This window comes from Ascaphus truei, unplaced genomic scaffold (genome assembly GCF_040206685.1).
Source record: "Ascaphus truei isolate aAscTru1 unplaced genomic scaffold, aAscTru1.hap1 HAP1_SCAFFOLD_2724, whole genome shotgun sequence".
NCBI lineage: Eukaryota > Metazoa > Chordata > Amphibia > Anura > Ascaphidae > Ascaphus > Ascaphus truei.
In genome coordinates this window covers 1-26274 of record NW_027455669.1, presented here as the reverse complement: position 1 = coordinate 26274, position 26274 = coordinate 1, and the positions used below count along the sequence as shown (strand labels likewise).

At 42.0% G+C, this 26274-nt stretch overlaps 1 protein-coding gene across 1 annotated transcript; it reads left to right on the top strand.

The window, feature by feature from the left end:
- LOC142481498 (F-box/WD repeat-containing protein 11) lies at positions 1-26264 on the top strand. The gene is made up of 10 exons (XM_075582910.1): positions 1-208; positions 299-389; positions 1674-1811; positions 12075-12193; positions 12436-12685; positions 20943-21061; positions 21685-21795; positions 23613-23691; positions 25216-25404; positions 26203-26264. The coding sequence occupies exons 1-9, from the start codon at positions 132-134 to the stop codon at positions 25375-25377; spliced, it is 1146 nt and encodes a 381-aa protein (XP_075439025.1). The 5' UTR covers positions 1-131; the 3' UTR covers positions 25378-25404; positions 26203-26264.
- Positions 26265-26274: the final 10 nt, after the last annotated feature.

The window sequence follows — 26274 nt, the reverse complement described above, 5'->3', positions numbered from 1 at the left end:
AGCATTTTTTGCTTTTTATAGAGCAGGGTTTAGAGCACATAGCAGAAAATATCCTGTCTTATTTGGATGCCAGATCCTTGTGTGCAGCAGAGCTTGTGTGCAAGGAATGGCAGCGAGTGATTTCAGAAGGTATGCTGTGGAAAAAGCTAATTGAAAGGATGGTGCGTACTGACCCCTTGTGGAAAGGACTTTCAGAAAGAAGGGGCTGGTAAGTGTTTGTTTTTCTGCCTAACGTCATTAAAGTGTATTTAGACGTCAACATTTACTGTATAGTTAATATTTATGATTTGTTTTTCAGGGATCAGTACCTATTTAAAAACAGACCCACTGATGGCCCACCAAATTCATTTTACCGATCATTGTACCCAAAGATTATTGAAGATATAGAGGTATTTTACCATTTGCATTGGAATTCTTATTTTTAGATAGTGTATCTTTTACAAATTTCTATCGTGTTTATATTGTGATATGTGGCCCAAATTACCATTTTAACAGACCGTAAGAACCACAATAAGATTTCTTCCCCACTGTGATTATTTGCGTAATGTATTTTGCACCTCTAATCACGAATATTGACTGTTGGAAATGTTCGTTCATACACTCCAGCAAAATTAAGCATACAGCAGTGTACATGGTGTCTTAACAATGGACCTACTTTATTTACCTTTCGGCAGCTTCGTACAATCAACTTTTTTTTTTTTATATACCCCCAGATTTATGATTTACCGTCATGTAAAAAGTAATAACAGCCTTTTGTTTTTAACATCACGTTTTATGACCCTCTCCAATTTATTCTGGATACTTCTATTTTATTTATATAATTGGCAATAACATACAGCACTTTATAGATCTATACAAGCTATAATACAAGGATTCATAGAAATAAGTGCAAAAAACACCAAAACAAACATTAGAATGGAATAATACACTTTTTTTTATATTAAGATGTATCGTACATCTGTAAACATAAACAATACAGGGAAAAGGGAGACCAAAAAGCGCACCAGCACAAACGGTGCGCTTTTTGGTCTCCCTTTTCCCTGTATTGCATTGAGTAGCTGCACAGCCTGCCTGCCTTACCAGGATGTGAGTATTTGCATATTATTCAGAGCAACCTGCCAATGAGACTGATGGTGAGTGGGTTGCACCACACACCACCGGTCTTCAGGAGGATAGTACCCATTATATGACACAATAGGTACTATATCAATTGTTAGTACCCTGGTACAGTGGTCTGGCTTATAATCATTTTGAGATATACCTGCATTTGAGCGCTTCAGCTATTTTCCATAGTAAACATAAACAAAGCTGAAGGCAGAAGCAGGGAGAGGAGAGCTGCCAGCTGCTGCCGGGTATGTCCTGCGTGGGGGTGCCGCTGCGCTGCCGGGTCTGGGACAGCTGGAAGAGTTATCCCAGCTCTCCCCCGTCCGGCGGCCATAAAACCCCGGAGGGGTGCAACGTTCAAACATTTTTTTTTTTTAACACGATCCTCATATAACGCGATCAGATTCTTGGAACACAAGCACCACACTATAACGAGGTTCAGCTGTATTAGGATAATCAAAATAAGGTAAAAGTTAATTAAATTCAGAAATCCACAAAAATGGCCAATGTAAGTTGTGAACAGTTTAAATATTATAAGAAGAGTACTGTAACGTGATCTTTCATTTTAGACAATAGAAGCAAACTGGAGATGTGGAAGACATAATTTGCAACGGATTCAGTGTCGTTCGGAAAATAGTAAAGGCGTGTACTGTTTACAGTATGATGATGAGAAGATAATCAGCGGCCTGAGGGATAACTCCATCAAAGTAAGAACCCAGCATGCATTAACACAAATTCCACTTGCTATCAAAGTATGTTCATGGTTTTTAATAGAATTGATACATAAGCACTTGTTAAAATATTGATGTTTTAAATATTCAGATTTGTGAATGAAGGCTTTCAAACAGTGATCACCTGATTTAATGCTGATGATGCAAAAATCCTACGCTGATCATTTTTATATAGGAAGTTTTCATGTGCTTTTCAATACAACGCTGTTTCCTTGAACGCGGTTTCTTGGTCGTCTTTTCAAGCTTAACACATTGTGGGCCCCATGACATGGCAACTACGTCATGAGGTCTGGCACTCTAGGAGCACCCCATTTCGTAATTTTGCTTGGGGCGATCAATTTCTGTGCTTCAATGGAGCACTGAATGTGATCTTATAGGGATTGGAAGAGACATAAATGCGATGTGCTGCATGGGGCTGCTGCACTCTTGTGCCACAGCTCCATCAGCACAAAAACATCAAAAGGTAACTGCAAGTTTAACCAGTTCTTTTGTGATGTTTTCCTAATCATACTATACAGTAGCTAATTTCACCTAGTTTTTATCATTTATTTAAAAAAATAAATGTATTTTAAAAAAATGAGCACAAAACCAAAACTAACATGGCAGCTAAGCTAAACTTTGGAAAAACATAGCCTTATTAACAGACTGAAAGACAGTTTCTCTGGTGTGTATGATGTTTGCCATGGAAAATAGCACTGGTGGAGAAAATGAGTAAGCAACAGAGGTTGCCATGTGGACACTACTGCAGGATTTGGGCCTTTTTAAAATAAAAATAGCTTGGAGGAAATACACGACTTGATAAAGGGACTCTTGTGGGCTCAATGTCAAGTCTCATTCCTAAATTAACACATCAAGAGAAGGGAACAAGGACCCAAATAAATCTCTATTAGCGTGTACACACAAAATAAATTTGCTATAATGAATGAAAGTGCTTAATACTTAAATTTTACTTAATAAAATTAAAAATAAGGCAACAATGAAAATGGTTGACTAAAAACTTGGTGTGGGCGGAGGAGAAATTCTGTTAACTGGTCTAATAGGTAATCAGATCCAAAGTGAGCTAAATTAGCTGAACTGATGGTGTTCACTAGCCAAATGCTGATAATTCTAAAGTAATATACTCTATCCAGATAACTTAACAAGAAGCATCTCCGAATGTACAGGTATAGATAAGCACTAATATGGTACCAGTGCTATATAGGTATTACCTGTTAGATGCAGCTATTAAGCCACAAAAAGGGGGCACAAACATAGGTGCTGTACATCTGGGGAAAACCCACAATGATGTTGTATATGCAGTGCATACAGCCATATCCAAGCTAGTGTCAGGATATCTGGGGTCTGTAATTAATAAAACAGATTAATGTCACTAACATATCACAGTGGAGTCCTAAACATCAGTGTTGAATATATAATATACTGTATGGCATATACGTGCTAGCTGTAAATAGTGTGTAGCAGCTCTTATTATAAAGACTTAATGTGCTAGACATGTTCCGCAAGTTGCACTCCTAAACCTAAAACAAGCTGCCTTCTAATCCTCTACTGGGGTGGATCACCCCTGAAAAAGTTCTTGCTTGGGACGAGACGATCATTGGGAGATTTTTAGTGACATCAGACGTCAGAGAGTGGAGCTAAGGGTATGAGAGACTGACGGTGCTGCATACTACCAGGGCAGTGTCAGACTACCACAGTGGAGGATTAGAAGGCAGCTTGCTTGTTTTTGCTGTGGTGTATGTTAAAAATATTTTTGGATGTTCATATTTTTTGTCAATTTTTCTGTGTGATTTTGCTACTGTGTGATTCTAATATATCCTTACCTCCCGTTCCTCCATGTCAGCACATGGCAATAAGGATTCTATATTCTTCACAGCTGGATGTAGGACAGAAACCACCCGACTTGTTTGAGACCTCCTTTGACTCTGGTCAATTGCACTCTACACTAAATGACATTCATTTAAAAAATGCTGTTCACTCTCGGGTTTTCTCTGGTGATGGGGATCCTCCACGGGCCACTGCCGCACCACTTTGTCCTCACCCAGGAACAGTCTCCCTCGTAAAGGACGAATTTTGGCTTCTCCAAAGAGGGCATATGGTTTTCAGCCAGGAGCAAGTACAGCCTCTCCTCTTTCTCCCCCTCCCTCTCCCCCTACAGAATTAAATAGCCAAATATGCAAAGCAAACAACAAGTTTTTAAAAGCTTTTTATTAGCAGTGCCAATCTATTGTTTGTGTACATTCACTACAGCTTCTAACGGAATATAGTTGGCGGATCAATTGCAATAAGAGCAGATTCGTCCATTCTCGATACCTACGATTCTTCAGAATGGATTTTAACACCGCATCAACCAGAGTGTTTACCTGGCGATAAGGACCACGTCAAACCGCTATCGAAGCCCATGCGATCATTTCAACATCCTGTAGCGGAACAATATATGGCTCTAAGGACAGGTGGTTTCATCAATTGAAGTGGTAGCCTGGCACTTTTTTACCCAGGAACGAATGTGTAACAAATAGATACTTTTTGAGCAAGATATATTTGAGTGCCCGCTCCCTTCATTTTTTCACTTTCACCCAAGACAACTGCAACACAATCTTTTGTAAGCATGGAACAAAATCTAAAATCAATCTAAAAAAACATTATTCCAAAAATGTGCTTTTCTCTGGGAAACTGAATTCAATCTAGCCAGAGGCAGATAATTAGCCTAGATTAAGGGGGTTCCGATAACTGATGCAAGCACTTCATGATATGGAGCTGTTTTTCAAGATCAATTTGTTCTAAGTACCTGGTCAAGAATAGAAGCAGAACTAGCAATCAATATATTGGAAATTAAGGGTAAATTTCAATGAATTAATCTTTCTGGCACCTAAGACTCTATCTAGTGAAGATCCGTTCAGACAACATCACAGCCGTATCTTACATCAACCATCAATGAGGTAGGAGGAAGAGCTTGCATGTAACAAAATAAGTAAATAAGTCACCAGAGTTCACATACTTGCCAATATGGCAGTACATATGGCAGGAAGAGAAAACATGCAAGCAAACAGATTTTTGTTTTAAGCCAAGAGCTCATAGATCCTAGGGAATGGTCCACTATAGATCTGATGGCAACAAAGCAATACCAAATACAGGTAAACCCCGTTATAACGCGCCGCGTTATACCGCGATTCGGTTATAACGCGGTTTTCCCGTGGCTCCCGTTTAAAAAAAAAAAAAATGTTTTTAAAAACAAAAATTTCTACATTTTTTTTTGCACACACTGCACACACACTGCACACACTCTGCACACACTCTGCACACACTCTGCACACACTCTGCACACACTCTGCACACACTCTGCGCACACTCTGCACACACTCTGCGCACACTCTGCGCACACTCTGCACACTGCGCACACTCTGCTCACTGCGCACACTCTGCTCACTGCGCACACTCTGCACACTGCGCACACTCTGCACACTGCGCACACTCTGCTCACTGCGCACACTCTGCTCACTGCGCACACTCTGCTCACTGCGCACACTCTGCTCACTGCGCACACTCTGCTCACTGCGCACACTCTGCTCACTGCGCACACTCTGCTCACTGCGCACACTCTGCTCACTGCGCACACTCTGCTCACTGCGCACACTCTGCTCACTGCGCACACTCTGCTCACTGCGCACACTCTGCTCACTGCGCACACTCTGCTCACTGCGCACACTCTGCTCACTGCGCACACTCTGCTCACTGCGCACACTCTGCTCACTGCGCACACTCTGCTCACTGCGCACACTCTGCTCACTGCGCACACTCTGCTCACTGCGCACACTCTGCTCACTGCGCACACTCTGCTCACTGCGCACACTCTGCTCACTGCGCACACTCTGCTCACTGCGCACACTCTGCTCACTGCGCACACTCTGCTCACTGCGCACACTCTGCTCACTGCGCACACTCTGCCCACTGCGCACACTCTGCCCACTGCGCACACTCTGCCCACTGCGCACACTCTGCCCACTGCGCACACTCTGCCCACTGCGCACACTCTGCCCACTGCGCACACTCTGCCCACTGCGCACACTCTGCCCACTGCGCACACTCTGCCCACTGCGCACACTCTGCCCACTGCGCACACTCTGCCCACTGCGCACACTCTGCCCACTGCGCACACTCTGCCCACTGCGCACACTCTGCCCACTGCGCACACTCTGCCCACTGCGCACACTCTGCCCACTGCGCACACTCTGCCCACTGCGCACACTCTGCCCACTGCGCACACTCTGCCCACTGCGCACACTCTGCCCACTGCGCACACTCTGCCCACTGCGCACACTCTGCCCACTGCGCACACTCTGCCCACTGCGCACACTCTGCCCACTGCGCACACTCTGCCCACTGCGCACACTCTGCCCACTGCGCACACTCTGCCCACTGCGCACACTCTGCCCACTGCGCACACTCTGCCCACTGCGCACACTCTGCCCACTGCGCACACTCTGCCCACTGCGCACACTCTGCCCACTGCGCACACTCTGCCCACTGCGCACACTCTGCCCACTGCGCACACTCTGCCCACTGCGCACACTCTGCCCACTGCGCACACTCTGCCCACTGCGCACACTCTGCCCACTGCGCACACTCTGCCCACTGCGCACACTCTGCCCACTGCGCACACTCTGCCCACTGCGCACACTCTGCCCACTGCGCACACTCTGCCCACTGCGCACACTCTGCCCACTGCGCACACTCTGCCCACTGCGCACACTCTGCCCACTGCGCACACTCTGCCCACTGCGCACACTCTGCCCACTGCGCACACTCTGCCCACTGCGCACACTCTGCCCACTGCGCACACTCTGCCCACTGCGCACACTCTGCCCACTGCGCACACTCTGCCCACTGCGCACACTCTGCCCACTGCGCACACTCTGCCCACTGCGCACACTCTGCCCACTGCGCACACTCTGCCCACTGCGCACACTCTGCCCACTGCGCACACTCTGCCCACTGCGCACACTCTGCCCACTGCGCACACTCTGCCCACTGCGCACACTCTGCCCACTGCGCACACTCTGCCCACTGCGCACACTCTGCCCACTGCGCACACACTGCCCACTGCGCACACACTGCCCACTGCGCACACACTGCCCACTGCGCACACACTGCCCACTGCGCACACACTGCCCACTGCCCATTGCCCACACTGCCCACTGCACTCACTGCCCACTGCCCATTGCCCACACTGCCCACTGCACTCACTGCCCACACTGCCCACTGCACTCACTGCCCACTGCCCACTGCACTCACTGCCCACTGCCCACTGCACTCACTGCCCACTGCCCACTGCACTCACTGCCCACTGCCCACTGCACTCACTGCCCACTGCCCACTGCACTCACTGCCCACTGCACTCACTGCCCACTGCCCACTGCACTCACTGCCCACTGCACACTGCACTCACTGCCCACTGCACACTGCACTCACTGCCCACTGCACACTGCACTCACTGCCCACTGCACACTGCACTCACTGCCCACTGCACACTGCACTCACTGCCCACTGCACACTGCACTCACTGCCCACTGCACACTGCACTCACTGCCCACTGCACACTGCACTCACTGCCCACTGCACACTGCACTCACTGCCCACTGCACACTGCACTCACTGCCCACTGCACACTGCACTCACTGCCCACTGCACACTGCACTCACTGCCCACTGCACACTGCACTCACTGCCCACTGCACACTGCACTCACTGCCCACTGCACACTGCACACTGCCCACTACACTCACTGCACACTGCCCACTACACTCACTGCACACTGCCCACTACACTCACTGCACACTGCACACTACGCTCACTGCACACTGCACACTACGCTCACTGCACACTGCACACTACGCACACTGCACACTACACTCACTGCACACTGCACACTACACTCACTGCACACTGCACACTACACTCACTGCACACTGCACACTACACTCACTGCACACTGCACACTACACTCACTGCACACTGCACACTACACTCACTGCACACTGCACACTACACTCACTGCACACTGCACACTACACTCACTGCACACTGCACACTACACTCACTGCACACTGCACACTACACTCACTGCACACTGCACACTACACTCACTGCACACTGCACACTACACTCACTGCACACTGCACACTACACTCACTGCACACTGCACACTACACTCACTGCACACTGCACACTACACTCACTGCACACTGCACACTACACTCACTGCACACTGCACACTACACTCACTGCACACTGCACACTACACTCACTGCACACTGCACACTACACTCACTGCACACTGCACACTACACTCACTGCACACTGCACACTACACTCACTGCACACTGCACACACACTCACTGCACACTGCTCTCACAATACACTCACATGTCAGCAGCCCACCCCCCCCTCACAATACACTCACATGTCAGCAGCCCACCCCCCCCTCACGTCAGCAGCCCACCAGCCCGTTTTTCACATGTCAGCAGCCCCCGTTTTACACACACACACACACACACACACACACACACACACACACACACACACACACACACACACACACACACACACACACACACACACACACACACACACACACACACACACACACACCTTATATGGGGTTTCTTACACATCTCGGTGTAACCTGCTGCACTTTCTCCCAGTGACTGTGTCAACCCCTTCAGCGCTGACACGGTCAGCAACACATTGGTCTGTAATGCATTGCCAACCCCCTCACCCCTGCTGTTAAGGTGACACCGCAACTGGGGAAAATTATCAAGCCAAGGCCACATTTTCCCCTCACAGTCAGGGAGATTGTACAATGCGTTGCTAACTCTTTATAAACACTGCACCAATCTCAGATATTAAACAATGATTGTATTGCTTTCTGCGATATCTATATATCAAAATTGAGAAGTGCACGCTCGAGAATGTAGTAGAATAAATATTTTATTAAAAAAAAAAATGCCCACTCATTAATAGAGAGATTAGACAAACATCAGTCATATATAATTGGCAGTTACCAGGAACAATGTGAGGGATCCCACCTCTAGTTAGAGACATAGAAGTACACACACACACACACACACACACACACACACACACACACACACACACACACCACACACACACCTAACCCCTTGCAGCAGCAGATCTGGCTGGGAAGACACAGACACACGTTGCCGCACACCGCAAAACCAGGGGGCTGAGCGGGAGGGGGCTGGGAGGGAGAGGGAGGGGGCTGGGAGGGAGGAGGGATGAATCGCCGCCATTTTTTTAAAACTTTTTATTTATTTATTTAATTCACTTCCTTCCCTCCCTCCCGATCAGCGCGCGGCGGCCATTTAAAAAAAAAAAAAATTAGCGCGACCCCGTTACTAACGCGGTGGTCTCGGAGTGGACTCCGAGGACCGCGTTATAACGGGGTTTACCTGTACTAGGTTATCTTTTTAAGACGCCGAGATACTGAGTGCGAAGTCGATGCTCTATCACTAGATTACTAATTTCCTCTGGTTTATGATTCCCTTAATACAGAGGCCAAAGTATCGATCCCATAGTAATAGTCCCAACTTTGAGGAGTTCATGGCTCGCTGACCTGATGGAAATGTCCGTATTACTTGGACACTTCCAATATGCCTAGGCTTTCTAACTCGAGGTTCAATCAGTCATAAAGTTTAAAATGTTACACCTGGAGACTACGGGCGATTCTGAGATGCTATGTACTCTCAATTCAATTGGAAGACACTTTAATCAGGTCCAGGAAGCCGGTAACATCCAAGATTTATTACACGATATTTAACTCATTCAAAATATGGTGTCTTCACAACAGTTCCAGATTTAGCATCAATTACAAGTATTTTGGATTTCCTGCAGGTGGGATTTAACAAAGGTCTGTCTATACTCTGTCCATGTAGCAAAATTGTGAATTGCAATATATATTTTTTAAATGCCCAGATTCATCCAAGACTTCATCAGAACTACAGATAGAATAATGCCTTGATTTAGGGATCCTATTGTACCATTGGATTTACAGATGGTCTTAGAATTTTGAAGAAACATCCTTTTGAACATCTGGATTCTGTAGACTTAAGTTGATTATCATTGTCACGGGAGACCAGTACTTTTTCACCGAAACCACCGGGATCACTAGCACCAGACAGGACAAAGTTATTGCATAAAATGGGGTTTATTCTAGCATTCCAGCAGACAAAACAAAGATGTACAAAACACGATACAATACCGCCTGGGGACTAGACTCTAGCCTCGCTAGGTGCAGGGGCCTGCTTCAAGAAGGTTTGTCCTGTCTGCTTCTCATCCAGGTTCTGAGGGCTGATCACACAGCAGTCCCTCTGAGATACATCTCCAGCTGGTCACAGTCAACATAAAATTCCTTCACAGAATGACTCGGTCTCTGTCTCTCAGTCCTCTGAGGGAATCTGCACACTCCTTCCCAGAGTGTCTCTCTGTCTCAGCCTCTCTTGCTCTCAGATGCTCTCTGGAGGTAGATCTCCTCTGATCAGCAGAACCCCTTATATAGCCCTCTGTGGCTATCCTTTACATGGGAGGTGCTGCTGGACAATCAGAGCATTGATTAGGTTGGTGCCACAACAGCCAGAGGGCGTGCCAAGAACCCATACCCATCCCTGATTAAATCAGTCCCCTCTAAACAAATGTACACATAATCCAATTAACAATTTACAGGGCTGACTCCCAAATCACATCACAGAACAAGGTTAATTCGCTAAACTGTGGGATTGCATTTACAGGAAATAACAAATACAGACTTTGAAATACATTCTTAGACATGGAAATACATTTACACTTTCCCTGTTCTTCCCCAGATATTTAAAGTACATTTGGCCAAAATAAGCCTTACAAAGGTGGCCAAGTTACATAGATTTAGGGTTAGCTAGCTGGGCTTCATCCCAGTTTTGTGATGCCAGCTAGCCCTACCGTCACAATCATTAAGGACCATATAACCGACCATAACTTCCTCAAGATGAGTTAGTCTGAGGCATTGTCCTGTGATCCCCATACTGCATTTTCCATCAGGACAAAGTAGCCCTCCCCGCGAAGCCTGCCTTTCCATATTATAGTTGTTCCTTCTCTGTCCGGACCGCAAAAAACATAGTGAAGATATTATACACTCTTTAGGTGTAGTCAGAGCCATAAAGAACAATATCATAAGAACAGAAGAATTAGAAAGTCCAGAAATCTGTTTGTTCTGTTTGCAGGTCAGCAAAAGGGGAAAGCTGCACTGATGTCTGTAATATAAAGATGTACCGACACTTATTCAAGAAACACAAAGCACTTAGGATAATGTCCTGATGTGTGCAATGGCCACATCCTGTGCGATAAGGCAAGACGCATGAACACATAAGATCTGGAAAACTGCAATGTGACCTTCACTCAATCAAATCACTAAATCAATTAGGCTGATCAGCAGAAGCTGACTTCGGAAGGAAGGTCATTGGGGCTGGATCATTATTATAATTTGCCCCACCCAATTTTTGAGGGGAACTGTTTTGGGACATTCATAGTTACATAGTAGATGAGGTTGTAAAAAGACATGTCCAAGTTCAACCTATGCTACATTTAGACAACAGATACTTTATCCTATATCCGTACTTGCAGTATATTGATTAAGAGGAAGGCAAACAAAAACCACCAGTGAATATCATCCAATGATATCTCATTCCGTACTGTCCTTTGGGAGGGATGGGAGAGAACAGAAATTGTACTACTTCATTTCATTTCTCCTCCCTGGCAGTGCATGCCCAGTTCCTATCTTTAATTTGATCTTTTAAGAACATTTGCCATTTATATTCGATCATTTGCTTTTCGTTCTTTCATATTATAGCTTTGTAAATATGCACATTAGGCTTGGCTAAACATACTGACCAGGGACTGACGTAGGAGCTTATAAGGTTTCAAGCTAGTCAGGTGGTCTGTGTCCTACCTACAGCTGGGAGGGGTCTCTACTGTAATGCACTGCTCATGGAGGGACCATTACAGATGACATTATCGGTATGTAAGATTTCCAGTTTTTGAGTAATTGTTGCCTGCTGTATTTATTTTGTGACTTGACCCCTTCATCTTGTTTTGTAGGAAAACTTTTTAGCCTTTAAAAAACAAAGTTACTGGTGTCTTGGTATTTACTTGTGAACCTCTTTGTAAATAATGTGTTTTTCTTTGAACAAAACAGATTTGGGACAAAACAAGCTTGGAGTGCTTGAAAATTCTGACAGGACATACTGGCTCAGTCCTATGTTTGCAGTATGATGAGAGAGTGATAGTTACTGGATCTTCAGACTCCACAGTAAGGTATTTGCTGCACAACCATATTTTTATTAAGATTAAATATTTGGAACAATTCGTTCTTGCAGTAAAGTTACTCTGATAATTATCTCTGTTTGGCAGACCTAATTGTATACATTCAAACAAGGCAGATTTTTTTTGGTAAACGTTTGTCATATTACATTATTGTTTACAAATATTGAAATTTTGGAATATTGGTTTTGAGCTTTTCTAATGCAGTGATTTTTATCTCTTGTACTATAATGTAGAGTTTGGGATGTGAACAGTGGCGAAGTTCTGAACACACTGATTCATCATAATGAAGCAGTACTTCATCTTCGTTTCTGCAATGGCTTGATGGTCACATGTTCAAAGGATCGGTCAATTGCTGTTTGGGATATGGCATCTCCTACAGACATCACTCTGCGTCGTGTCCTAGTTGGCCATCGTGCAGCTGTTAATGTAGTTGACTTTGATGATAAGTATATTGTTTCTGCTTCTGGAGATCGAACTATTAAAGTAAGTTTCATGCTGAAATCCATTCTTAAAACCTTGCAGTAAAAACAAGTTAATTGTGTTCTGGACTAGTTTTATTTTACTGTACAGATGTAGCCAGGGTTATTGTGCCTGCTCGTAACTCAGAATATCGCGCTCTAAAGCAAAATGCCATTGAAGTCTATGAAAGACTCACAGGGTGATGACCAAAAATAAGACCTGGTGCACCCTGTTTCTTGCTCTCTCTTCGTCTTGGTGCCGGTGGCTTGTTCCTTCCCAAACAGCCCTTGGTACAATCAAAAAAATAACAATGTCGCACTTATTGCTTTGCAAGGCAGTTACTGCATTTATTTAACCACACGTGCTGTCAGCAATAAGAAAATAAATGCAGTAACTACGGTGAGATGGTAATAAAACAGAATATCTCACCATAATGCCCCAGCGGGTGCAATAACCCAAGCTTACAAGAGTAGTGGCCAGAAAATAAAATTGTGACCTGCACTAGTAGTGTACAGATTTGATGTCTATATTGATCCTGAATAAAATGACTCCTGACCAGTTAAGATGTGCCATCCATTAATGTGATACTCAACAAGTCACTTTATAATTCTAATATCAAGAATTGGACCCTCCACTTTTGAAAATCCAGGCACTTCAACAAATAAAGAGAAGCACATGTAGTTTTTAGTTATCAGTGCAATAACAGGCTGTTTTGTAAACATTGGGTTCAAAGTGTCTGTTCTTTCATTTTGAGTGTTCAATATAACTTGTCCTCTTTCAATGGAAATAGCCATTGTTGTGGTTAGGGCAGGAAAATGAGTCTTTAAAACAATATTGCACTATATGGTCCAGCCATTAAAATCATTAAAAAAAACATCCATTGCACCATTCAAAGTATAATTTACTAAAATGTGCTTTCAGTCTACTAATTAGAGGCTGAGGTATATACTATCCACTTTTTCACCGAATTATAAAAAGTGTTCTTATTGCATTAAAGTTGCAGTCACATGTCCATTATAAACTGTTACAGAATAAGTGTGATTGGTTTCAATTGGTGTGTGTAAAGCACTGATTTTGCAGTGTCACTTTTGCAGTGTCGCTGTCTGGACACCATTTTAGAGCGCACATAACTTTCTCTATATGTCACACCTACATCCGTTTAGACTAATCGGAATTAAGCTCTGTCCATTTGGGCGTAGGACACCACTTTCAGCAATCTGGTTCCATATAGGGCTCCCTGCTATCCTCCATATACGTTATTTTTGTCCTACTGGTCAAGGGGGTAGGTTCTCTAATCAGAGTTTATTTTTCTGCTTCTTCGTACAGGGTGCCTTTGGGCTTCCCTATTACCAGGTAAAGGGGAAGACTTGCCTGAAGTCCCCTAATTCAACAATACATTTGTTTTTGGCCAGTGAGAATCAAGCAGGTGTGGGCTTACCCATGGTCCTAAAACGCAAACAATACAGAACCACAACAGTGGTATAAAGATGAATGTCAACCGCACCGTATACATCCCCTACCTGCATCTCATACACAAAATATATTAGAACCCTTTTCTTTTGTTTTTTGTTCAATATTTGGAAGCACTCACCATTTTATAACAACATTTTCCAAAAACATGTTGAACTTACAGTATGTCATACTAAAAATTAAATACAACACCAATTAGCCATTGTTAAATATACATTTCTCAAGATACAACCTCATTGCGGACTATAGCTGCTTAGCCAGTACCAACATTTCATATGGAGAGTCGCCTAAATCCTGCCTAAAGGATTACCATGGCATCAGTCAGCAGTTTAAAGGCAAAAACAAGGCTGTGAGTATTATAGGGACCAGTCTCGCATTGAGTGTTTCGTGTTTTTCTGCAGCAGCTTCTGGGGCAGTCCTTAAAGTGAATCTTGCACATTGATATGTATAGTCCCCAATAAATGATCCAATTACTATACCAACTGATATGGAGCCTTGTTCAATTCCAGGTGTCGACTCCTTGTGACCGTGGGCAGGTCACTTTATCTCCTTGTGCCTCAGGCACCAAAAACATAGATTGGATGCTCCACGGTGCAGGGACTTGTGCCTGCAAAATGTCTCTGTAAAGTGCTATGTAAAACTAGCAGCGCTATAGATGAACATGCTATTATTACTATTATTATTAAAGGCATAAAGATACAAATACTGTAATAAACATATAACGAATTGATTCTGTGTGTAATGTACGGTTAATATAAAACTCATAATAAAAGAAAAAATGTATCTAGAATGGCAGATACCCAAATCATGTCTTTAAAAAAATACACCAAAGATTTTTAAGGTTACAAATCCAACTCATTCTCTCTGCAGGAGTATATTTTTCAAGTCCCCTTTCCGAAGGCCTAAATGTTTTGTCTTCCCACAATGTATGCACCTCATGTTGGCGTTTTGTTTATTGCCCCCATTGCAGTCCCATGGCGGAAGTTTAACTTTACAGAGTATATTCTACAGTGCTTGGCAGCTAGGTCTATGGCGCTCAAGCCACAAAAAGAGCATTATGGTTGACACTGGATGGCCGGCTCAACATCTAAGAGCAATCTCTGTGCCTTAGGCTGTGCCTTAGGCCGTCTCCATACTCCTGCCTCTCGTGCTGAGGCGCGCTCACGCTATGCCTGGCCAGCGCAAGCAGGAGCTTTTGCCTGGCCGGCGAGCCAGTGAGCGCGCTTGGGAGGCGGGGCATCAACCCACCCACCCCGCTGGCAGCCAGTCTTTCCCTGTCCCCTTGGGACCCTCTTTGACAAGAAATTGAATGCCATTATTTAAAGTTTGTCAGGAGGAGCCAGTTTCTGGCACAAGTGGAGATTGTGGCGCCTGTATGGTTAAGCAACCCAATCAGACAGCAAATTTTAGGGAGTTTCAATATTGCCGGCCTGGGATATAATATTTAAGACAAGCTATATGCAAGGCAAGGTGACCTTTTTTTTTTGATCTAGCGGACAGGTAACATTCACAGGAAGGCCTGCTAGAGATGAGGATTGAGCAGATTGCTGTGGGAGGAAGACTTATTTCACTTCAGGTCGGCATGGGCTCAAAATAACCCGAATGACCCATGTCACTTTATCTCCCTGTGCCTCAGGCACCAAAAATCATAGATTTTAAGCTCATCTGGGCAGGGACTGTCCATACAAATTCCTATCTGCTGCGTACCGTGCGCTATACTGCAATTGTGACATGCTTTGGGTCCAATAGAGAGAAGCCCTATATGGAATAAAGTTGTTTGTTGGTGAACATATAGAGGGCGAGGAGAATATTTCTAAGCCAGAGGGTCTCTGTAGGAGCGGGTAAAGAGAAGCCCCAAATACATAGTTACATAGTAGATGAGGTTGAAAAAAGACGTAGGTCCATCAAGTTCAACCTATGTTAAATTTAGGCAACAGATACTTTATCCTATATTTATACTTATTGATCCAGAGGAAGGCAAACAAAAAACCCAATTAAGGGGAAAAATTAATTCCTTCCTGACTCCAAGAATTGGCAATCGGATTAATCCCTGGATCAACATCCTTCCCATGTATACTTATTTGGTATATCCCTGTATACCTTTCCCATCTAAAAAGTTGTCCAACCTTTTTTTTGAACAAATCTATTGTATCTGCCATCACAGTCTCCATGGGTAATGAATTCCACATTATAACTGCCCTTACTGTAAAGAACCCTTTCCTTTGTTGCTGGTGATATCTCCTTTCCCCCAACCTTAAGGGATGGCCCAGAGTCCTTTGTACTTCCCGTGGCATGAATATATTTGTATATAGTTATCATATCCCCTCTTAGACGCCTCTTTTCTAATGTAAATAAATCTAATTTAGCTAGCCTCTCCTCATAAGTTAGAATGTCCATCCCCTTTATTAATTTGGTGGCTCTTTTCTGCACTCTCTAGTTCCATAATGTATTTTCTTAGGATTGGTGACCAAAATTGTACTCCATATTCAAGGTGTGGTCTTACTAGTGCTTTGTAAAGGGGCATAATTATGTTTACTTCCCTTCCATCCATTGCCCGTTTGATGCAAGATAAGATCTTGTTTGCCTTTGCAGCTACTGCATGACATTGGGCACTATTGCTAAGCCTGCTGTCTACAAGCACTCCTAAATCCTTCTCCATCAAGGATTCCCCCAATATATCTCCATTTAATTTGTAAGTCGCCTTTTTATTCTTGTATCCCAAATGCATAACCTTACATTTATATGTATTAAACCTCATCTGCCATTTACCTGCCCACGTTTCCAGTCTCTCCAAGTCCTTCTGAAGAAATTACATCCTGCTCTGATTCTATTACCTTACACAATTTAGTATCATCAGCAAAGATGGAGACTTTGCTCTCGATCCCAACCTCAAGGTCATTAATAAACAAGTTAAAAAGCAGGGGTCCCAGTACCGATCCCTGAGGTACTCCACTCACGACTTTAGCCCAACCTGAAAAAGTTCCATTTATGACAACCCTCTGTTGTCTGTCCTTTAACCAGTTTTCAATCCAGGTGCATATATTATTACGGAGTCCAATTTTCTTTATTTTGTACACCAACCTCTTGTGTGAAACCGTATCAAAAGCCTTTGCAAAATCTAAGTAGACTACATCAACTGCATTACCCTGGTCTAAATTCCTACTTGCCTCCCCAAAGAAACAAATAGTTAGTTTGGCAAGATCTATCCTTCATAAATCCATGCTGACAATAATAATTTTGTTTTCCATTAGGTATTCCTGAATATTATTCCGTATTAAACCTTCAAGTAGTTTCCCTACTATTGATGTCAGGCTTACAGGTCTGTAATTTCCCGGTTGTGATCTAGCTCCCTTTTTAAATATAGGCACCACATCCGCTTTACGCCAATCTTGTGGTACTGAGCCTGTGGAAATGGAGTCCTTGAATATTAAATATAATGGTTTTGCTATTACTGAGCTTAACTCCTTGAGAGCTCTTTGATGTATGCCATCGGGGCCAGGTGCCTTATTTACTTTAATTTTTTCAAGTCGCTTATGAACTTCTTCCTCAGTTAAGCAATTGTTCATTAATATGGAGGTTGTGGCTTCCTCCTGCGGCACTACTATTGAACTTGATTCTTCCCTGGTAAACACAGAGGCAAAGAATTTGTTGAATACCTCAGCTTTTTTCTTATCTCCAATAATAATCTGCCTACCCATCTCACACTGAAAGGGTCCTATATTTTCTTTTCTCATTTTTTTGTTATTAAGGTACTTAAAGAACTTTTTAGGGTTGACCTTACTTTCTATTGCAATCCTTTTTTCATTATCCATTTTTGCTAATTTGATTGCCCTTTTGCAATTTTAGTTACATTCCTTATAATTCTGATACGATGTCTCTGTCCCTTCTGACTTCAAGAATCTAAACGCCTTCCTCTTCTTGTCCATTTCCTCCCCTACCTGTTTATTTAACTACATTGGTTTTGACTTATTTCTTTTATACTTATTACCCAAGGGTATACACTGATAAGTGTGCTTTTCTAACAATGTTTTAAAGACTGCCCATTTATCTTCTACATTTTTCCCTGCAAAAACATCATCCCATTGTATTACTACTAGATTAGACTTCAGTTTATTAAAATCTGCCTTTCTAAAGTTTAAGGTCTTTGTTGAACCCAAGTAATCTGTTTTTTGATAATTTATTTCAAATCAGACCATGTTACCCAAATGTTCCAGGACTTGAATATTTGTTATTACTTCTACATTGTTTGATATGACCAAATCCAGAACTGCCCCTCTCAATAGTACAATAGTGTGCACTCGCTAGTCTATCTGACGAACTACAAATGTTTGTTGCAAAGGATAAATTAACTGGAAGTTAAACAGTGAGTATGAAGGTGTAACAAAGAGAGTAATGTTACCTTAGAGGATGGCCCCAGACGCAAGTAATAGTGTATGCCAAGAAGGCAGGATGAAGTTAATAAAATAACAAACTTTAATAGGTCCTACTGACCAAATTAAAATAAACGGGGACAATAACTACTATATACACATGGTGCAAATTTTATACAGTGCAGACTGGTGGAGATAATCACTAAAGATTGCACTGTTGTACCCTTCCCAGAATGAACCATTAGGAGGATGCAACACAACTCGCAGGGAGCCAGATGGTCCAAGCAAATAAGGATCTGTGTGATTGTTATATAATCACAGGGCTGTTGAGCGGCTGGCTTAGTGCTGCATGCAGTACTGCAGAACCACTGTTGTGTGTGGGCCGACAGCTCAACAAGTTAGATTAGGTGGTGCTTGCGAACAATAGTGGTGCTCGTCCTGAATGGACCAACGGCGCTGGCGGCGTGATGTCAGCAGACTACCCGATGTACGTTTCACGTAGGTGACTTTCTCACAATTGTACTTAATTGATCAACTCCAAAGAAGGTTAAAAATAAGATTAGAAAATACAAAGATCTAAAATATATAAATGTAATTTAAAAAAAAAATTGATAAATATAAGGATAAACAGACCGTTGTGAAATAAAATAGGCTTGGTGGAATATTTATTCAATAAAAGTTGCTTGGTCTAGATCTGCATTGGGTCCACGGGGTGATGAAGTTTGGAGTTTATGGATCATATAGAGATAGATATAGATCATATATAATATACATATACATATATACACACTTGTGTGAAAAAGAAAATATACAGTTGAATTCCATGGTTTTACATATCAGGACATAATAACAATCATCTGTTCCTTAGCAGGTCTTAATATTGGGAAATACAACCTCAGATGAACACATGACATATTAGTGTCATTTATTTACCAAAAATAAAGCCAAAATGGAGAAGCTGTGTGTGAAAACTAACATCCTTACTGCTTCCATTGGAATTAAGATGCTAAGTAGCAGACAAGTGCTGCTAATCAAATGCCCTTGATTAATTGATCATCAGCAAGTGTGACCACCTCTATAAAAGCCGAAGTTTTAGCAGTTTGCTGGTCTGGCGCATTCAGGTGTGTTAACACACTGCCAAGGAGGAAAGACATCAGCAATGATCTCAGAGAAGCAATTGTTGCTGCCCATCACTCTAGGAAGGGTTGTAAGGCCATTTCCAAACAATTTAAAGTCCATGATTATACAGTGAGAAAGATTATTCAAAAGTGGAAAACATTCAAGACAGTTGCCAATCTTCCCAGGAGTGGATGTCCCAGCAAATTTACCCCAAGGTCAGACCGTGCAATGCTCAGAGAAATTGCAAAAAAAACCAAGAGTTACATCTCAGACTCTACAGGCCTCAGTTAGCATGTTAAATGTTAAAGTTCATGACAGTACAATTACAAAAAGACTGAACAAGTATTGTTTGTTTGGAAGGGTTGCCAGGAGAAAGCCTCTCCTCTCTAAAAAGAACATGGCAGGACAGCTTAGGTTTGCAAAGTTGCATCTGAACAACCTCAAGACTTCTGGAACAATGTCCCTTGGTAGACGAGATTGGTGATGATCAAGATCATATTTTCTATCTAAAAATCTGTTCTTTAGAATTTCAGATTTCAATACATTGATCAAATGCTACAGGTTGGATATCCAGTCCTTAGCTGACGCAAGTTTTGGACATAAAATACTGCACACAGTTTTATCCAAATAAAATGGGATTGAAGCATGTCACTCTCTGCATTTATTTTTTCCCCTCAACCTAGAGCCCTCCAGTTTTTATCGCTTGGGTATGTCCCACTAGTTAACCACCGTCATGAATCGGGCAAAGGGAAAATGTGTAATAGACTTAACATTTTCTTTTCCCTGGTTCCATTCATGATGGATATATCCTTTGCCATGTTAATTACTTTCTGTAGTCTGTTCTAGGATCTGATGATAAATGTTAAGGTGATGGGAGGAGCCTTTTTAGTCTACCTGCAGGCTTATTTTTTCTGTTCCACCAGAGTTGAAGGGGTGTAGCTATCACCACCATGAACTGACTGGGAAAAGAAGCGGATTACGCATTTTCCCTTATTATTATATTGTTAGACTAGTCAGATGACTGACGTGAGGAGGAGAGCAATATGTGATGGAGGCTGATTCTTTGAGATTTGTCGAGGCTTAATTCATACAAGTTTCTCATTTGCACTACTTAAATAGCTTCTCCAAATGGAGACTAGTTGTAGGAGAGTTACTACATTACTCGAATGTTTTTTGTCAAATGTAATTTGGTGCGTTTGCGAGCAAGTTGTCAAAGCACTAGAAGCAGTCTTGCTTTTAGGGATGCGGTATGTGTACTAGTTGGATCCATAATTTTATATTCTAGTATGTTACCTTAAAGGTCATATTCTAATGTTTTTCAGGTCTGGAGCACAAGTACCTGTGAATTTGTTCGCACCTTAAATGGGCACAAACGTGGGATTGCATGTCTCCAGTATCGGGACCGTTTAGTTGTGAGTGGCTCTTCAGATAACACGATAAGGTAAGATGATAAAAACTGACTAATGTTTTTTCTTTTCTTAAACATTTTGATATAGATATAGATGAAGATAGATCGATCAAATCCATTTTTTTTTAAAGTGTTGTGTATCATTATACACTTAACACCCTCTAAGCCTTTCCTGGTTTTAACGTGTGAGCAAATCTTTCGTTGTTGAACGTTGTATGCAAAAATAAATAAAAGATCAGTTGATTCTTTAATATAATTACTTCTAACATTCTGCCTACTTTTGTTTTTCATGTTGCAATCTGGCAATATCTTTATAGAAATAGTTTCAAGCCTTTTTGGGGTTGGTAAAATATTTATTTTGCCTCAAAGTAGTTGTATTTTCTCAGAATAGCAGGAGGCATTCTATTTCTAACTATCTTTGAACCGTGGGTAATATACATGTATTATAAGCTGGCTGCTTATAGATGTGGGAAGTTTATTTTTGTTTTCACAAATTTGAGTAAACCGATTTGTCTTATTTTTTTTAAATCATGACATTTTTTATCATCTTTAAATGTGTCACTTAACTGCTAAAAAGAAATGAAACAATACAAATAGTTGTACTTGCCCCAAATCTGCAAAAATATTAATTTAGAAACTTTTTTCTTTTCCTTCAGGCTATGGGATATTGAATGTGGTGCTTGTTTACGAGTGCTAGAAGGGCATGAAGAGCTTGTCCGCTGTATCAGATTTGACAACAAGAGAATTGTCAGTGGAGCTTATGATGGGTATGTACTATGTTTTTAAGACTGGACTATTGTGCAGACAGGATGCATCTTGCATGCTTTTCCTTCTTTATTATATAAACAAGTGTCTAGAAATCGCATGTGACTATTTTTATATGAGAAACAAATTAGTCATCCATGTTAATATAATTCTGTGTACAGACCCCCAAAGAAGTTCCGAAGGGAACAAAACGCGAATCGGGTAGAGATGACGCAAGCACTGTGACTTCATTGACGCGACAAACGCTTGGTTTAGGTCACAACCGGCACAGGGACTGATAGTTTACAGTATAATACTAAGCTAGCTAAATGAAGATGTGGGCCACTGAAGGCAACCACTAGCAGTAGTTAGATGCTAGAGCTGAAATTTGAGCCTTTTATCATATTGGCTAATAACTTACACACGGAGCAGATCCGGGACTTAATTGAGTTATAGGAGCTACACCATAACATTTAAGTTTAACCAAGTTAGCGGAGCCGCATACACAATGTTGGAGTGCTTAACTTTACTCAGGGCTCGTGGAGGTAATGTTACTATACCAAAACCCTAATCTATCAGGGATGATATAAGTGGAACCTGATCTATTTGATCAGGATCACCTGTACTAGCAGACACTACCTTTGATTTGTCCGCAAGCTAAACTATGATATGGGCCCCCAGAGGTAGCCACTAGCATCAGTCAGCTGTTAAAGAGGAGTTAATAGCCTATTTCCATATAGGGCTTTTCCTCCACTTATGAATTAATTGCCACACTCGGCACAAATTTTGGAGTGTCTATAGGACAAAGTGAGGACTGATATTACCTATCTATCTCAAATCCCAAGATTACCAGGGGAAATATTACACAATTCCATTGATCTTAATACCAACACTGATATCACATCACCATCAGGTGGTATGAGGGAACGTTTTTACATAGAAGCACTGAACTACTCTATACCCTTGACATTCGGGTTATAAATTAATCAGGATAATATAAGATCTTTCACTTGTTTATTTGTTTTCATAATTCACTACCAAGTATATATATTTATCACTAAGGTCTCTTTACACCACGCTATACACCAGTGGAATGTGTCACCTTTCACCCAATATTGGGTGATTAAACTGTACCCTCTACCAGCGGTGTGCAAACTAGGGGCGGGTGATTATTCTGGGCGGTGCAGGTGGTTGCAGAGGCCCGCGCTCTTCCCCAAAGCATTTAATGCCTGGGGATTGCGTGAGGTCCCTGCAACACTCCACTTACCTTGTTTCAGCCGGCTGGGTGATGTGTTGCCATGGCAACGCGGCGTCAAATGACGCCTCAAATGACGCCGCGGGGCAATGTGACATCACATGCGTGAAATGACGCCGCGGGTCACGTGACATGATGTCACATGACCCCACTGCGTCATTTGACAAGGATGTAAGGTAGGGGCACAGACCAATGCTGTATTATACTCCAGGCACCCTATTAATACGTCATTGATTATATTGGACATTACCAGGACACCTAGGGGTTCAAAATTGGTTATTTCAGCGTCATATTTTTAGGTTTTAATTTATATAGAGTTTCTCCCTTATGGTGCGATATAATTTAATAAAATGTATAATTCTTCATTATTTAATTAGTAGAGGCAGAGTGATAACTATAAGGATTCTTCTTTCAATTCACGCTAATATAAACAATTGTCTGGAAATCGCATGTGACTATTTTTATATGTGAAATAAATGATAGGAAACAAGTTAGTCATCCATGTTAATATAATTGTGTGTGTGTGTCTCTCTATCTAGCCTTTTAAATGGTAATTGTAAAGCAATTTGTGAATTACTATTTCAGAAAAATTAAAGTGTGGGACCTGCAGGCAGCTTTGGATCCCCGTGCTCCTGCAAGCACATTATGTTTGCGTACTTTGGTGGTATGTATATGTTTTACATTATGTATTCCATTAATATTACAAGCCTGAAAATGTGGTCTTAAGCAGCAACCCCGTGTTTTTAAGAACATTTGAAAATGTACAAAAAAAAAATGTCCGCTAAGGTCAACCCATAGAAAACTTAGAATGCAGTTTTATGTGATCTCTCCAGAACAAGGTTGGCTAAACTTGATTTTCAAAAATGATTCAAACAAAACCCCTAAATAGTTAAAAACATACATTTCTAACAGAAGTGACAGTCTGGGTAAAAAAAAAAAAAAAAAAAAAAATTTTGCTTTTATGATCCAGTTGTCGGAATTTTGCTTTGACAAAAAACTGAATGTTTAAAGACAGCCAACTTCAATTTTATATACACATACACACTGCTTTTTTTCCCGTGAAAAAAGGTGGGGATTCTGTGGTTTTCCAGCAATCTTTTTGTGAAGAGCTATTAACGTCTTTTTAGATAGGAAAGGTATACAGGGATGTACCAAATAAGTATACATGGGAAGGATGTTGATCCAGGGATTAATCCGACTGCCAATTCTTGGAGTCAGGAAGGAATTTATTTTTCCCCTTATGAGACATCATTGGATGATATGACTCTGGGGTTTTTTGTTTGCCTTCCTCTGGATCAATAAGTAAGTATAGATAAAGGATAAAGTATCTGTTGTCTAAATTTAGCATAGGTTGAACTTAATGGACGTACGTCCTTTTTCAACCTCATCTACTATGTAACTATGTAGTAGCAGTTTGCGCATGTGAGAGCTCATGTATGCGCAGACGGCTACTGTGTTAATAGCTTACACAGTAGCCGTAGGGTCAAGGCGTACCCTCCGAAAAAAAGCACTGTACAGGCATACCCCGCATTAACGTACGCAATGGGACCGGAGCATGTATGTAAAGTGAAAATGTACTTAAAGTGAAGCACTCCCTTTTGCCCACTTTTGATGCATGTGCTGTTCTGCAATTGTCATATACGTGCATAACTGATGTAAATAATGCATGTGTAACAGGATCTGTAGTCTCCCCGCTTGTGCACAGCTTCGGTACAGGTAGGGAGCCAGTATTGCTGTTCAGGACGTGCTGACAGGCGCATGCGTGAGCTGCTGTTTGCCTATTGAGCGAAATGTACTTACTCGCGAGTGTACTTAAAGTGAGTGTCCTTAAAGCGGGGTATGCCTGTATATAGATTTCCTCACTTTATTTATTTTTTTATTTTTTTTAAAATCTGACTGCCACTCCAGTTTGTAGGGAAAATGTATATGGGTGCAACTGCAGATTTAGTTGTCGCTAATGCAAAACAAAAAGCGAGCACCCACCAGACGAGCTGGTCAAGGTGAAATAATGTAATTTCTGTCTTCCTTGGGAAGAAATAAGGAAATTGCATTGTTCACGACTGGTTCGAGGTCTGTGTGTATATTACATAGATGAGGTTGGACAGACCTGTACATAGGTCAGCCTACAGTATGTTATCTATTATTACTAACTGTTCTTTTTTTTTTTTTTTTTTAAACACATTTACAGGAACATTCAGGACGTGTGTTTCGTCTTCAATTTGATGAGTTTCAAATCATTAGCAGTTCCCATGATGATACCATTCTGATCTGGGATTTTTTAAATGTTCCACCTAGTGCTCCAAATGAGACTCGTTCTCCATCTAGAACCTATACATACATCTCCAGATAGCATCATGCACTTTACTGCCCTGAACAGGTAAAGATTGAATTTATTTGTTGTATTGGTGTTTGCATTCATTTAGTCAAAATGCAAGAAATATTTCCAAGGATACCTTTTTTTGTTCATAGGGAAGTTTATATGATTAACTGGCCAACATTTAAAAGCCACATTTCCACTTAATGTGCCTTCAACATTTTATTAGTTTCAGAATTTAAGATGTATTTAATGGCTATTACATTTTAGAACTAAAAAAGAGACTAACAAATATAATCATCTAACAGTGGCGCTCAATTTAAAGTGGTGTGTTCTCTAGGGTTTTTAAGCAGGGGGTATTTATCGCTGAACTGTTATTTTCTTCAAAGACCCTCTGCTTTCTGGGATATTTGCCTCCATAAGGGCTGCTAATAGCAACCCATGCTGGGCACGGAAAATGTCTTATTTAAAGGTCCTGCGGGCAAATAAAAAGTTGCAACGTCATTCCTTACAGCGTCCAATTGGCCTGCATGATACGAGATCTTTAAACAGATTTGAGATACTTGCAGCCACTGTAGAGGTACAGTATGTATATCGGCGCACAATGTCCTTGGAGCTGAAATTAACGTGGTACAGCTCAAAGAAAGCTCTTTTGTGTCCTTGAATAGGCCAATTTAAATGTGTAAATAGGTTTATTTCCCATGTATCTAGGCTTGTTTACAGGTGTATCTTCCACATGCAGTAGTGCTGACCGTAGGTATGTTACATAGTTACATAGTAGATAAGGTTGAAAAGACATGTCCATAGAGTTCAACCTATGTTAAATTTAGACAGATACTTATCCTATATTTGTATTTACAGTATATTGATCAAGAGGCAAACAAAAAACCCCTGTGAAACATTGTCCAATATGGGAAACAAATTAATTCCTGA